Below are 14,055 nucleotides of genomic sequence, written 5' to 3'. Positions count from 1 at the left end.
CGGCTCTGGGAGGGCAGTGGGTTGCTGTGGTTGCAGGGGGGCAGGGGGCTGGCAGCCAGGACTCCGGGGTTCTCTCCCGGCTCTGGGAGGGCAGTGGGTTGCTGTGGTTGCAGGGGGGCAGGGGGCTGGCAGCCAGGACTCCGGGGTTCTCTCCCGGCTCTGGGAGGGCAGTGGGGTGTAGTCGTTAGAGGAGGGAGCTGGCAGCCAGGACTCCTGGGTTCTCTCCTGGCTCTGGGAGGACAGTGGGGTGCTGTGGTTGCGGGGTGGGGGGAGCTGGCAGCCAGGACTCCGGGGTTCTCTCCGGCTCTGGGAGGGCAGTGGGGTGCTGTGGTTGTGGGGGAGGGGAGCTGGCAGCCAGGACTCCGGGATTCTCTCCTGGCTCTGGGAGGACAGTGGGGTGCTGTGGTTGCAGGGGGTGCGGGGGGCTGGCAGCCAGGACTCCGGGGTTCTCTCCGGCTCTGGGAGGGCAGTGGGGTGCCGTGCTTAGACCCGCTGCTCATGTGCCTCTCGCTGCCGTTGCAGGGCGATGAGACGAAGCTCTCCCGACTCTTCCTCCTGAACGTGCTGCTCAGCAGCGTCTTTGTCTATAACACCAGGAGTGAGGGCGACCCCCAGAGGCAGCTCGACCGCCTGACGTATCCTTCCCAGCACGGCCCCCACCCTGCTCTGGGGCCGGATCGGGGCCGGCGCCCCTGACGGGGAAAGGCCTCATGTCCCATTCCCTGCCCCTCTGTGCCAGCTGGTCCCCCCACCCTGAGGTCAGATGAGAGTCGGCGCCCCCTATAGGAGAACATAAGAACGGCCATACTGGGTCAGACCAAGGGTCCATCTAGCCCAGTATCTTGTCTGCCAACAGTGGCCAATGCCAGATGCCCCCGAGGGAATGAACAGAACAGGGAATCAGCAAGTGATCCATCTCCTGTTGCCCATTCCCAGCTCCTGGCAAACAGAGGCTACGGACACCATCCTTGCCCGTCCTGGCTAATAGCCATTGATGGACCTATCCTCCATGAATTTATCTAGCTCCCGTTTGAACCCCGTTATAGTATTGGCCTTCACAATACCTTCTGGCAAGGAGTTCCAGAGGTTGACAGTGCATTGTGTGAAGAAATACTTTCTTGTGTTTGTTTTAAACCTGCTGTCTATTCATTTCATTTGGTGGCCCCTTGTTCTTGTGTTATGGGAAGGAGTAAATAACACTTCCTTATTTACTTTCTCCACACCACTCATGATTTTATAGACCTCTATCATATCCCCCCTTAGTCTCCTCTTTTCCAAGCTGAAAAGTCCCAGTCTTATTAATCTCTCCTCATACGGAAGCCGTTCCAGACCCCTAATCATTTTTTTGCCCTTTTCTGAACCTTTTCCAACTCCAATATATCTTTTTTGATGCGACCACATCTGCACACAGTATTCGAGGTGTGGGCGTACCATGGATTTATATAGAGGCAATAGGATATTTTCTGTCTTATTATTTATCCCTTTCTTGATGATTCCCAACATTCTGTTCAGTTTTTTGACGGCTGCTGCCCATTGAGTGGATGTTTTCAGAGAACTATCCACAATGACTGCAAGATCTCTTTCTTGAGTGGTAACAGCTAATTTAGACCCCATCATTGTATGATGGCCTCATGTCCCATTCTCTGCTCCTCTGTGCCAGCTGGTCCCCCCACCTTGGGGCTGGGTCAGGGCCGGCGCCCCCTAGAGGGAAAAGTCCCCCTCTCCCATTCCCTACCCCCCTGAGCCAGCCAGTCCCTGCCCTGCAGCTGGGTTGGGACTGATGCCCCTGGAGGGTAAAGGCCCTGAGCCCCATACCCAGGGCCGGCTCCAGGCACCAGCTTAGCAAGCAGGTGCTTGGGGCGGCCACTCCGGAGAGGGGCGGCATGTCCAGCTATTCGGAGGCAATTCGGCGGACGGTCCCTCACTCCTGCTCGGAGCGAAGGACCTCCTACCGAATTGCCGCTGAAGTGCCGCAGACTGCGATTGCGGCCTTTTTTTTTTTTTGGGCTGCTTGGGGCGGCAAAAACCCTGGAGCCGGCCCTGCCCATACCCTCCCCCCTGAGCTAGCCAGTTCCTTGCCCTGGGGCCGGATGGGAACTGGCGACCCACAGGGAAAAGGCCCCATGTCCCATTTGCCCCCCACCTCCACCCCGCCTAGTTCGGTTCCCGTCGCTCGGCCCACTCTTTTCCTTCACGGCGCCCCCTGCAGGTACGTGAGGGATCTGCCCCGGGTAGTGCGAGTGCGGGACGAGTGCTCCTGGGAGAATAGTTTCCTCCTGAGCAGTGTGCTGCCCGACTTTGTGTGGTGCCTGCGGGACGTGTCGCCCGACCCCTGCCTGGACGAGGTGCTGGAAGCCACGGCCCACGAGCTGGACTCGGCTCTCAGCTCCCCGCAAGGTGCATGGCCATCGGGGCCCTTCCCCCAGGGGAGAGGAACCCCGGCGTCCGGGCTGGTCCCCAGCCCAGCTCAGGTTCCATCCTGCCTCCCCAACTCACCCCTGCCGTCTCAGAGGGGTACAGGAGCCTGCTTCACTTCCTGTCCTAAACGAGCACTGGTGTGAAACAACCTCCGTGCCCTGCCCCAGAGCGGCCACATCTCCGTGTTGGGTGAGGAGGGATCTTTGTATCAACAGCCTCCGTGCCCTGCCCCAGAGCGGCCACATCTCCGTGTTGGGTGAGGAGGGATCTTTGTATCAACAGCCTTTGTGCCCTGCCCCAGAACAGCCACATCTCTGCCCTCAGCGTCCCGGTGTGATCCCAGGGTTCACCCGCCACCCCCCCTTTCTCTCGCAGATTCGGAGGACTCCCCGTCCAACTGCATAGAGAGGTTATTCCCCTGCCAGAAGCTGTTCCAGTTCTGCTCCCCCCGAGCGGATGGAGGGCACGGCGAGCGGTTCCAGGAGCAGATGGGGCGTTTTAAGGACTACGCCTTGAGCCGGAGCCCGAAGACCATGGTGGGGAACAGACTGGTTGATGGGGCGTGTAAGTGTCTGGCTGGGGGTGGGTGGGCAGCCTGTGGGGTGTCTGTACAGCGCCTAGTGCAATGAGGGCATGGGCCTGGGAGCTACCATAATACAACTAATAAATAGCAATCATAACATATGGCACCTAGCGCAATGGGGTCCTGGGCCTGGCCTGGGCACTACCGTAATACACCTAATAAATAGCAGTGATAATACTAAGTAAAAACTCAGGCACCTGGGTATTGCTGGGCAAAATGTTTTGGTGAAAAATACAGATTTGGCAGCAGAGACATTTCCCCTGAATTCCCTTTGCTTTCTCCATGTTTTTGGTGTAGGGGGAAAAAAACCCAAACTTCTCAAAGTGGCAGAAGTCTGTTTTTTTAGTTTTAAGACAACTTTCCATTTTGAGATTTCCTATTTTATTTAAACCGAAAAATTGCCCCCGAAGACTGGGGCTCTCGGGGTGTCGGTGGAATGTCAGGATTTGGGCTTTTCAATGGCTGGAAGTTCTGAGCAGTTTTATTCTTTCGTTCGATCCGAAACAATTTGCTTTTTTTGGAATTGCCAAGACCCGAGAGCCCGTCAGTTGCCCAGTTCTGGCCCCGTCCTCGGGCTGGAAAATCACCTGCCTCGATGGCTGGGAACAAGGAACTCAGCTGCCTGTAACGATGACGATCCCAGGCTCTTCTCTAGTGCTTCCCAGCCATCCATCTCCAAGGGGTCAGCACCATTGTCCCCCTTGTACAGCAGGGGAAACTGAGGCACAAAGCAGGGCCATGACTTGCCTCCAGCAGGCCAGCGCAGAGCCCGGGTCGGAACCCAGGAGTCCTAGCCCACCCTGCAGCAGCATCACAAACCTCAGTACCTGAGCCAGACCAGGGCGGAGGGGGAGGGGGTGACTGGACAGGAGCCCCCAGCCCACCGAATCCTGTTCTGTCCTCTCTCTCCAGTCCTGGCTGATTTCCTGGAGCGCGTCGTGGACCTGCTATCCCGGGACGAGCCCGTTCTCTTGAGTGAGCTCTGCAATGACTTGCAGGTGAGGGAGGGTCTGGGGGAAAGTGGGCTGGGCGCTGGACAGGGTGGATTTGATTTAAATCTCTAGTCAGGAAGACTTGATTTAATCATGGATTTCTACATAAAAGTGCATTCTTGTTGGTTGTTATAACCTTAATACATAATCACATCTCAGAGATAGATGTAGCTTTCATTTTTAGAAGGTACACACTATATATTTTTAAAGTGATTTATTTTGAAAACTTTTCAGCTTAGTTTTACAGCTATATCAGAAAATGAATGATTGGTTATTTCATTTACCAAAGGTAATTGAATCAGATCTTTATGAAGTCATTGGGAGGTGAACTATCTCCAATTCAACAGGTTAATCATTAATATTTGGAGGATTTTCTTGCCATGCTGTATTAAGAGGAGAACATCACCAGACAGACATTTAAATTGCTTTATTTTCTTTCTACGCCAGCAGAAGAAGCTACTGCTGTTAAAAGTGAGATTATCACTTCAACAGCCTCTGAATCCAAGTGCTTAAGTGACTTCCACCAGTTCACTGGTGCGACTTCCTTTAAAACATCATCAGCAAACATATATTTCTTGAATGGTTCACCCTTAGCTCTGCAGTTTATTATAGTTGGCATTATGGAGGGATGATTGCTGGATGGCCATGTCATAGCCAACTCCTCTTCTTCAGCAGTTAAGGCTTGACCCTGGTACCGAGTATTGAGAATGTTTGCAAGAAAATGAGCTGGAGATAGTGCTTGTCCCATTCGTTTTTTTAATGCTTCTAATTTATCTCTGTCATTGCGTAGTTCTCTTTTTAAGATCTCACTCAGTTCCTTCCAAATTTTCCACAGCGTCTGCAATAAAACAGCGATTTCCCTGCATTTTGTTCAAGACCACAGAAATAGGCTTCAGGACACTCAGCATGTGTTCAACATTTCTCTGAAGCCCAATGTTGAGAATGTGGGCTGTGACAGTGCCATCTGTTTTTTCATAATTTTGTTCACAAACGGTCATCAGATTAGGCCAGTTCTTGATACAGTGCTCAAAACAGTCCACTACTGAGTTCCATCGCACGTCTTGTGAGAGAGTGAGCTTGGTTCCTCCCACTTTTTTCAGAGCAGCTGCTGCAAAGTGATTGTTACGGGAGTATTTTGCAATTTCAACAACATTAGCCTTTATTTCTGGAACACTGAGGTCTTTGGCTAGGAGGTGCATCAAATGAGCACTGCAACCGTATGTTATTAGCTTGGGACTCTTCTAAATTTCTTCTCATCTTGGATACATTTCCAGCATTGTCTGTGACCAAGCAGTGTACTAGACATTGGATTTTTTTTCACATTTTGTTATAGGTTTTACTGCTACTTCTTGTCAGTATTCTGCTGTGTGTGCATTTCCTGCTGTATCGATGGTTTCTGTAAGGAAGACATTCCCGTCTTCTGTTGTCACACAAGCACATACAACAGGATCATTGTGGACAGTGCTCCACCCATCAAGACTCAGGTTAACAATTTTACCCTCTAGACGTTTTGCTCACTGCTCAATTTCTCTTTCATACACTTTATCCAGCAATTTGCCTGTGACATCGGCTCTGTTGGGTGGATTCTATCCTGGTCTTAATGATGAACCATATTCATGAAGTGTGGATTCTCAGTTATACAGAAAGGAGAGTGTGTTGCATAAACAAACCGGGCAATTTTTTCGTCAATTACCTCTTTTTGTAATCTGCTGGTTCTTATCACAAACTTCTCTATGGTTGTTTCTGGATGATGGAGGGTTTTTTTTCTCTTTTTGCTACAGGTGATATACTGTGGCTATGTGACACACATAATGTGACTGAAACACTATCATTGGCAGAAAGCAACAGAGGGTCCTGTGGCACCTTTGAGACTAACAGAAGTATTGGGAGCATAAGCTTTCGTGGGTAAGAACCTCACTTCTTCAGATGCAAGTAATGGAAATCTCTAGAGGCAGGTATATATCAGTGTGGAGATAACGAGGTTAGTTCAATCAGGGAGGGTGAGGTGCTCTGCTAGCAGTTGAGGTGTGAACACCAAGGGAGGAGAAACTGTTTCTGTAGTTGGATAGCCATTCACAGTCTTTGTTTAATCCTGATCTGATGGTGTCAAATTTGCAAATGAACTGGAGCTCAGCAGTTTCTCTTTGGAGTCTGGTCCTGAAGTTTTTTTGCTGTAAGATGGCAACCTTTACATCTGCTATTGTGTGGCCAGGGAGGTTGAAGTGTTCTCCTACAGGTTTTTGTATATTGCCATTCCTGATATCTGACTTGTGTCCATTTATCCTCTTGCGTAGTGACTGTCCAGTTTGGCCAATGTACATAGCAGAGGGGCATTGCTGGCATATGATGGCATATATAACATTAGTGGACGTGCAGGTGAATGAGCCGGTGATGTTGTAGCTGATCTGGTTAGGTCCAGTGATGGTGTTGCTGGTGTAGATATGTGGGCAGAGTTGGCATCGAGGTTTGTTGCATGGGTTGGTTCCTGAGTTAGAGTTGTTATGGTGCGGTGCGTGGTTGCTGGTGAGAATATGCTTAAGGTTGGCAGGTTGTCTGTGGGCGAGGACTGGCCTGCCTCCCAAGGTCTGTGAAAGTGAGGGATCATTGTCCAGGATGGGTTGTAGATCAACATATCTACACCAGCAACACCATCACTGGACCTAACCAGATCAGCTACAACATCACCGGCTCATTCACCTGCACGTCCACTAATGTTATATATGCCATCATATGCCAGCAATGCCCCTCTGCTATGTACATTGGCCAAACTGGACAGTCACTACGCAAGAGGATAAATGGACACAAGTCAGATATCAGGAATGGCAATATACAAAAACCTGTAGGAGAACACTTCAACCTCCCTGGCCACACAATAGCAGATGTAAAGGTTGCCATCTTACAGCAAAAAAACTTCAGGACCAGACTCCAAAGAGAAACTGCTGAGCTCCAGTTCATTTGCAAATTTGACACCATCAGATCAGGATTAAACAAAGACTGTGAATGGCTATCCAACTACAGAAACAGTTTCTCCTCCCTTGGTGTTCACACCTCAACTGCTAGCAGAGCACCTCACCCTCCCTGATTGAACTAACCTCGTTATCTCCACACTGATATATACCTGCCTCTAGAGATTTCCATTACTTGCATCTGAAGAAGTGAGGTTCTTACCCACGAAAGCTTATGCTCCCAATACTTCTGTTAGTCTCAAAGGTGCCACAGGACCCTCTGTTGCTTTTTACAGATTCAGACTAACACGGCTACCCCTCTGATACTATCATTGGCAGATAACTCTGAAACTATAGAAAATGATGGTGAACTTGAAGGTGGATAGTCTTCCGAATCCTGTATGTTGAGGATGGATTCTCCTAAACAAAATAAGTCAATGCAGTTATTTCATTATTATTACCATACCGCCCATTGCATTCACCGACACGCAGTACTTTAAAGGTGACATTATAAAAGGAAGATCTGCTATTTCAGCTATTTATTTTTTATCACAACTGCATCTAAGATGATAGTACCATAGAGTAGCAACTATATTTTTTGCTCAAACATGAGAATTCAAGCATAGTCCAAAAGGAAGACAGGCAGTCCTTAAGAAAGAAGTATGAAATGAAAGTTTACCAACCTGAAGATCCTGCATGTTCAGACATGTTCCTTTCATCATCTTCAACGCAGCTTCCTCCTGAGAAGGAACACTTCTCCTGATGTTGTTTCATTCCGGCAACCAGGCCTTGCATTTCTTTGTTGCACTGTTTGCATTTTGCACACATGCCTGTCTTACCCACAGGTAGCGGAATTTCATTAAAATATTCCCAAACTGGGTCTCTTTTACGGCCTGCTGCCATTATAGGTTTTCCGGTCTAGTGAGAGAATGGTATGGTAGATCTCAAATCAATGAAGGCTACACTCAGAAGGACCTCAAGACTTCTGGAATATGCTGCTCAAACAGTTTAACTTTCATTTCTGGTGCCTGTCCCTCCCTTCTCACGTTTATCTCCAGACTTCTTCTCCTTGTCCAGATCTATTGCGCCCCCCACAATCTTCTGTTCATTGAACTTTTTGAAACTTTGCACTTTTAGAGAGAGGTAAGGGGTTGACTCTGTGTACACAAATTTGCAGAGGGACAAAGGGGTTGAGGTCTGTTATTTCTCACCTCTCTATATTATTTGTTTATTTATTTAAAAACATTTTAGCTGTTAATTAGCATGTTATCTCTGGAGACACAAATCCACAGTTTGAGAACTGCAAAGCTAAGCATCTCTGATGGTATCTTCTAGACTGAGCACTGAGTCCCATTGGGTAGGTAGAAAGATTAACTAAATAATCTATACAGAAGCCCCTGGAACCCCATAAGATTGGGTCCCTAATCCATGAACTATTGGAACTCATTTACAAAACATGACATGACTCTATTGTCTCCTACTATAGAATTCGAATTGATAATCCCTAGTCCATGATGAGAGATCTTTGAACTATAATGTAGCTTAATTAAAACTATCTTTAGATAGTTTTTTTTCCCTCAAAAAGCATTTTTTCAAAAAACCTGATTTAAATAAAAAAAAATAATTGACTTTTATCCACCCAGGTGCTGGGGTATGCAGAGGGGCTCATGCGGGGCCGGTGGTCCGATGGGATCGATGCAATGGGTGGGGGTGGGATGGGCTCCAGTTAATGGAGGGGTTTCCGCTCCCAACAGGAAGGCAGCGATTACTCTGTGGGGTATCCGATTGGGGGGGGAAGGGTAGTGAGACCCAGCAACTCATGTCACACACGGAACCACTTATAGCCATGGAGCATTGTAGCTAGGTGGGAGCTGGTGCCCCCTAGTGGGCAGGGCCCCGTGTCCCATTCCCCACCACCCTGAGCCAGCCAGTCCACGCCCTGGGGTGCATCGGGGCCGGCGCCCCCTAGAGGGGAAAGGCCCAGTGTCTCATTCCCCGCCCCCCTGAGCCAGCCCGTCCCCACCCTGGGGTACATCGGGGCTGGCGCCCCCTAGAGGGGAAAGGCCCCGTGTCCCATTCCCCGCCCCCCTGAGCCAGCCCGTCCCTGCCCTGGGGTACATCGGGGCTGGTGCCCCCTAGAGGGGAAAGGCCCAGTGTCCCATTCCTCGCCCCACTGAGCCAGCCCGTCCCTGCCCTGGGGTACATCGGGGCTGGCGCCCCCTAGAGGGGAAAGGCCCAGTGTCTCATTCCTCGCCCCCCTGAGCCAGCCCGTCCCTGCCCTGGGGTACGTCGGGGCTGGTGCCCCCTAGAGGGGAAAGGCGCTGAGCGGCTCTGTGGCAGGTGACGGGGTGCGTCAGCCCTTTGGCGGGTGGCAGATCCGGCCGCACTCTCTCGCTCTCCTTGATGTATCTGCCCCCCGTTGTCTCTCCTGGACAGATGGAGCGCGTGGTCCCGCTTCAGGCATCTCGACCCGCCCTGCCGGTCCTGGCCAAGGTGAGTGGCCCCTGTCGGCCCAGCCCCAATCCCCTCCTGGCTGCCTTTGGTGGGGGGAGTGGAAACAGCCCCCTCCGTGCCCCCTGCTCCCAGCCTAACTCCGCCCTGCTGCCCCCAGGTTGCCCCCGGCACGGCACAGCCAGGCGCCATGGAGGAGCCGATGTGCCTGATCGAGAACAGCCCGGATGGGGAGCTGCAGCTGAACCAGCGAGCCCTGGCCCTGCTCCAGAGCGTCCGCCAGCCCGTGGTGGTGGTGGCCATCGCCGGGCTATACCGCACCGGCAAGTCCTACCTCCTGAACCGACTGGCCGGCAAGGACCGGGGAGGTGAGCGCTGGGGGGGATATGAGGTGGATGGGGCTGTGGGGCTGATCCGGGGGCAGGGAGGGGGGAGGAAAACCAGGCTATATGGCCAGTGGGGTGATCCAGGGTAGTGGGGAAGGGTTGACAGAGGTCATAGGTGAGCACCAGCCAATCAATCCCATTGGCCCCTCTCTGCCCCCAGCTCTGGGACGGGATTGGGGTCTAGTTGTCAGAGCAGGGGGGTGGGAGCCAGGACTCCTGGGTTTTTTCCTGGCTCTAGGTGAGGAGTGGGGGCTAAGTGGTTAGAGCGGGAGGGGCTGGTTGGGAGCCAGAATCCTGGGTTCTCTCCCAGCTCTAGGAGGAGAGTGGGTGCAGGGGTTAGAGCAGGAAGTGAGGGGCTGGGAGGCAGGACTCCTGGGTTCTCTCGCTCGGTGTCTGTCCCAGCTCCGCCCCTCTCTCCCCAGGGTTCTCGCTGGGCTCCACCATCCAGTCGCACACCAAGGGCATCTGGATGTGGTGCCTGCCCCACCCCTGCCGGGCCGGCCACACCCTGGTGCTGCTGGACACCGAGGGGCTGGGTGACGTGGAGAAGGTGATTGGGGGGGCGCTAGGTCTCAGCTCCAGGGAGACTTTAAGCGAGTCCTGGGGAGACCAAGCACCCCCTGGAGGAGGGGAGGGGCTCTGGGTCTGGGGGTGGGTGGTCCAGGGGTCAGCATGGGTTTATCTCCCCTGCCCAATATCCCCGCTCCCCTCCCCACACACCCGACCTGCAGGAGGAGCTCCAGCTCTCTGCCCATATCCCCCTGTCACATACTCCCAGGTCCCTTAGAGGAACCCCCTTCAGTGTGACAGCCCCCGCCCTGCAAGGATCCCACGCTCTCTCTGCAGGCAGGCCCTTTAGCCCTGCACCTCTGGGACTGCACCTCTGAGCCCTCAGCAGCCTGTCTCTACCATGGGCCCTCTCAGGGAGTCCCCTCGATCTGGGCCGCGGGACCCCCACCCCCAGAGAGAGCAATTCCCCCCCCGCCCCCAGACCTCCAGCCTGCAGGGACTCTGCCAGCGTCACACAGGAGATGTATTGAGCGTCTTGACCCAGCCCAGGCAGTTCTCAGGGCCCTCGGGCCTGGCCAGTCTCAGCCCCGGCCAGCTGGGTCTGTCTGCCATGGGTCCGGCTGCTCCTTGTCCCCTGCCCAGCCCCACCCCGCCCCCTCCTTCCAGCCCAGCCCCGTAAATCCCCTCCCCCACCCGCCCCTCCTCCGCCCTAAGTCTTCAGTCCCAGGTGAACAGGCTGCTGGGCCCCCTCTGCCGTCCTTTGTTCCCCCCTGGCTTGACCTGGCTGGTCAGGTCCCTGGGCCCCTCTCTCCTCAGCCCATTGACCCCCCACTGGCCAGAACTGGCTGCTCCCAACCTGGGCTGGGCCCCCCGGTCACCAGTCGCTGGGTCCCCAATCTCCAGGCCGGTGTTCGGGGTCCCGGCTGCTAGGCGAGGTCACACCTGGTCCCCTGCAATTACAAACCCCTCCCACCTCCTCGTTACACACACAGCACATGGGGAAACAGAGGCACACACAGTGTTCATGCAAAACACTAAGAAAAGCTCATAACGCCCCAAAACCTTGCCCCTCTGCAGTGGGGTCTGAGGGGTGTGCTTCCCTCTGTGCCTGCAGGGGGAGCTCCAGCCCCCTGCCCCATATTCACCCTGCCCTGCCCCTCTGCAGTGGGGTCTGCCACTGATGCCCTGCGATTTCTCCCTTTCCTCCCCGCACAGGGCAACGTGAAGAACGACGCGTGGATCTTCACGCTGGCCGTGTTGCTCAGCAGCACCCTGGTCTACAACAGCCTGGGCACCATCGACCAGTGCGCCCTGGAGAAGTTGCAGTATCCTGCCCCTGCTGGGAGGGACCCAGGAGTCCGGGAGGTGGGGGCAGCTGTGATGCCCCCTCATAATCGGGTCGCACCTGTTGAACCCTGATGGGTACAGGGGTCTGGGGCGGGTGCCAGTAGCCAGTGCCACAGCTTGGTGCGGTTCTCAGGGGCAGTGGGGTGAGGACTGTGGGTGCTGGGCTCAGGGACCCCCTGCAGGGGGCACCGTGTCTCTGGTTCCTTAGCCGGCCCCCAGCTATGTGACGGAGCTGACGGAGCGCATCAAGATGAAGGCGGCCGGCAGGGGCGGCCGGCAGGAGGGGGAGGATTCAGCTGAGTTTGTGCGGTTCTTCCCGGCCTTCGTGTGGGCCGTGCGGGATTTCGCGCTGCAGCTGGAGCTGGACGGGCGGGAGATCACCGAGGACGAGTACCTGGAGAACGCCTTGAAACCCAGAGAAGGTGCCAACCATGGGTGGGGACCGGGCAGGTTGTGCCTGGGGGGTTCCTCTGGGGGGCAGGGAGGGTGCAAGATACCAGGGTAGATGGGCCCGTGGGTCTGCTGGGGGCAGTTGGAGGGGCTGGGCATACCAGTCTGGCTGGGTCCGTGAGTCTGTGAGTTGGGGGGGTCCCCAGGATGCAACCTGGACTGTGGGACCACTGAGCCCTCTGTCCCACCAACCTGGAGTCTCCCTCTGATACTGTGATGCTGTTGCCAAGCCACAAACCTGGCAGTCACTTCACTCCCACAGGCACCCACAGCCACCCCCACCTGAGTTACATGAATTCTCCCGGCCACTCAGGAACCACCGATCGAGAGGCTGCAGCCAATTCCCCCAGTTCCCCAGCCTGGCATCCCAGAGCTGTACTGTCCTGCCCTGGTCAGAAGCCTGGCCAGTGTAAGTTCATTACCCCGTCGTCCCCTCCCTCGATGTGGAGAGGACATACAGTAGACTTGGTAACCTGAGCTGAGATTCCCCAAGCACTTCAAGCAAATGCACTGTTTTAGGTAGAAGGTAGAACAGGTTTATTAACTGCAGACAGAGAGATTTGAAGTGATTATAAGTAATAAGTGTAGAGATCAAAATTGATTGCAGTCTGAGTTCAACAAACTAAACAGGATTTAACTCAAGCAGTATCTCACCCTGACAAATGGGACAAGCCGGTCACAGATCCTCAATACACAGGCTGGGACTCTCCTCCAGCCTGGGATTGTCCTCCCCAGTTCAAAGTCTTTGTCCTCCAGATGGTCCTCCAGGCGTTGGGCTGTGGGGGTTTGAGGCCAAGCCATGATGTCACTTACCCTCTTTTATAGTTTCTTCCAGCTTGCTGGAAAGATCTTTTGACGTGAGGATCAGGCAGGCCCGTCGGTCAAGCCGTCTCCAATGTCTGTGCTCTCTCTGAGAAGTCTCTGGGACAGCCATTGGGAGTGTGGATTCCCTTCGATGGGCCGTCGGCACGTCTGGCTGCTCCATTGTTACACCTGAAAGGCTGGTTGTGGGGTGTTCCCAACCTCACAACATATTTCAGTAACATACGCGTAGCCAAACGTCGTAACTCCCCATTCAATGCTGGCACATCCAATCCAACAGGGTATTAATGTTCAAGAGATCAAGACTTTTAGAATGATCCCTCACAAGGCAGACTGTGTACAAAACACACCCTAATTATATGACAGTGTGAATATGGGGGTTCTAGGGTGCTGCTTTGTGGTACAGAAGGTCAGTCTGATGGGGGCAGCAGGGGGTGCTGGGGGTACCAGGTTGACTGGGGCTGAGGGTCTAATGGGGGCAGCGGGGAGAGGCTTGGGGGTACCAGGCTGGCTGGGCCCATGGCTCTGATCCTGGGGGTCTCTCCCAGGCCAGCCCGAGAAGCTGGATCTGCCCAAGAAGTACTTGCGCCAGTACTTCCCCTCCCGCAAGTGCTTCGTGTTCGACCGCCCGGCCCCGCGCCGCGACCTGGCCCGGCTGGACGAGCTGCCCGAGGCAGCGCTGAGCCCCGACTTCCTGGAGCCGGCGCAGCACTTCTGCAGCTACATCCACCAGCACGCGGGCACCAAAACCCTCCCCGGCGGCCACGTGGTGACGGGCACCTGTGAGTGGGGATCAGGGCGCGGCCCTCAGCGGGGCGTTGGGGTTTGGCCCTCAGGAGATGATGGGGACGCGGCCCTTGGGAGAGGATAGGGCTGTGATGTGTGATGGCGATGCGGATTGGAGCACGTCCCAGGGAGATGGGGATGGGGACTCATCATGGGAGCACCGGAAGGGGATTAGAGCATGTCCCAGGTGCGTACCGGGGGGAAGGGGACGGGGAATGGAGAACGTTCTGAGAGGGCTGGGGACGGGGGTGCATCCCAGGCTTGGTGAATGTGCAGCAGGGTCTGCCCCTGCCCCCCTCCGGCCGCGCTGGGCCCCCTGGCGCTGACCCTGCCCCCCTCCGGCCGCGCTGGGCCCCCTGGCGCTG

General features: G+C 54.5%; 1 protein-coding gene across 1 annotated transcript in view; it reads left to right on the top strand.

Annotated features, from left to right (window-relative positions):
• LOC117869534 (guanylate-binding protein 1-like) overlaps positions 1–14,055 on the top strand; it is a 65,142-nt gene that overhangs the window by 2,473 nt on the left and 48,614 nt on the right. The window contains exons 4-13 of the mRNA XM_034756450.1: positions 523–635; positions 2,210–2,397; positions 2,794–2,982; positions 3,914–3,999; positions 9,375–9,431; positions 9,550–9,757; positions 10,198–10,325; positions 11,501–11,610; positions 11,852–12,054; positions 13,453–13,686. Of these exons, the coding sequence (XP_034612341.1) occupies positions 523–635; positions 2,210–2,397; positions 2,794–2,982; positions 3,914–3,999; positions 9,375–9,431; positions 9,550–9,757; positions 10,198–10,325; positions 11,501–11,610; positions 11,852–12,054; positions 13,453–13,686 (1,516 nt within the window). The remainder of the gene's footprint in view (positions 1–522; positions 636–2,209; positions 2,398–2,793; positions 2,983–3,913; positions 4,000–9,374; positions 9,432–9,549; positions 9,758–10,197; positions 10,326–11,500; positions 11,611–11,851; positions 12,055–13,452; positions 13,687–14,055) is intronic.

The sequence above is a fragment of the Trachemys scripta genome, chromosome 24 (genome assembly GCF_013100865.1).
Source record: "Trachemys scripta elegans isolate TJP31775 chromosome 24, CAS_Tse_1.0, whole genome shotgun sequence".
Taxonomy (NCBI): Eukaryota; Metazoa; Chordata; order Testudines; family Emydidae; genus Trachemys; species Trachemys scripta.
This window is presented reverse-complemented; position numbering and strand designations above follow the sequence as displayed.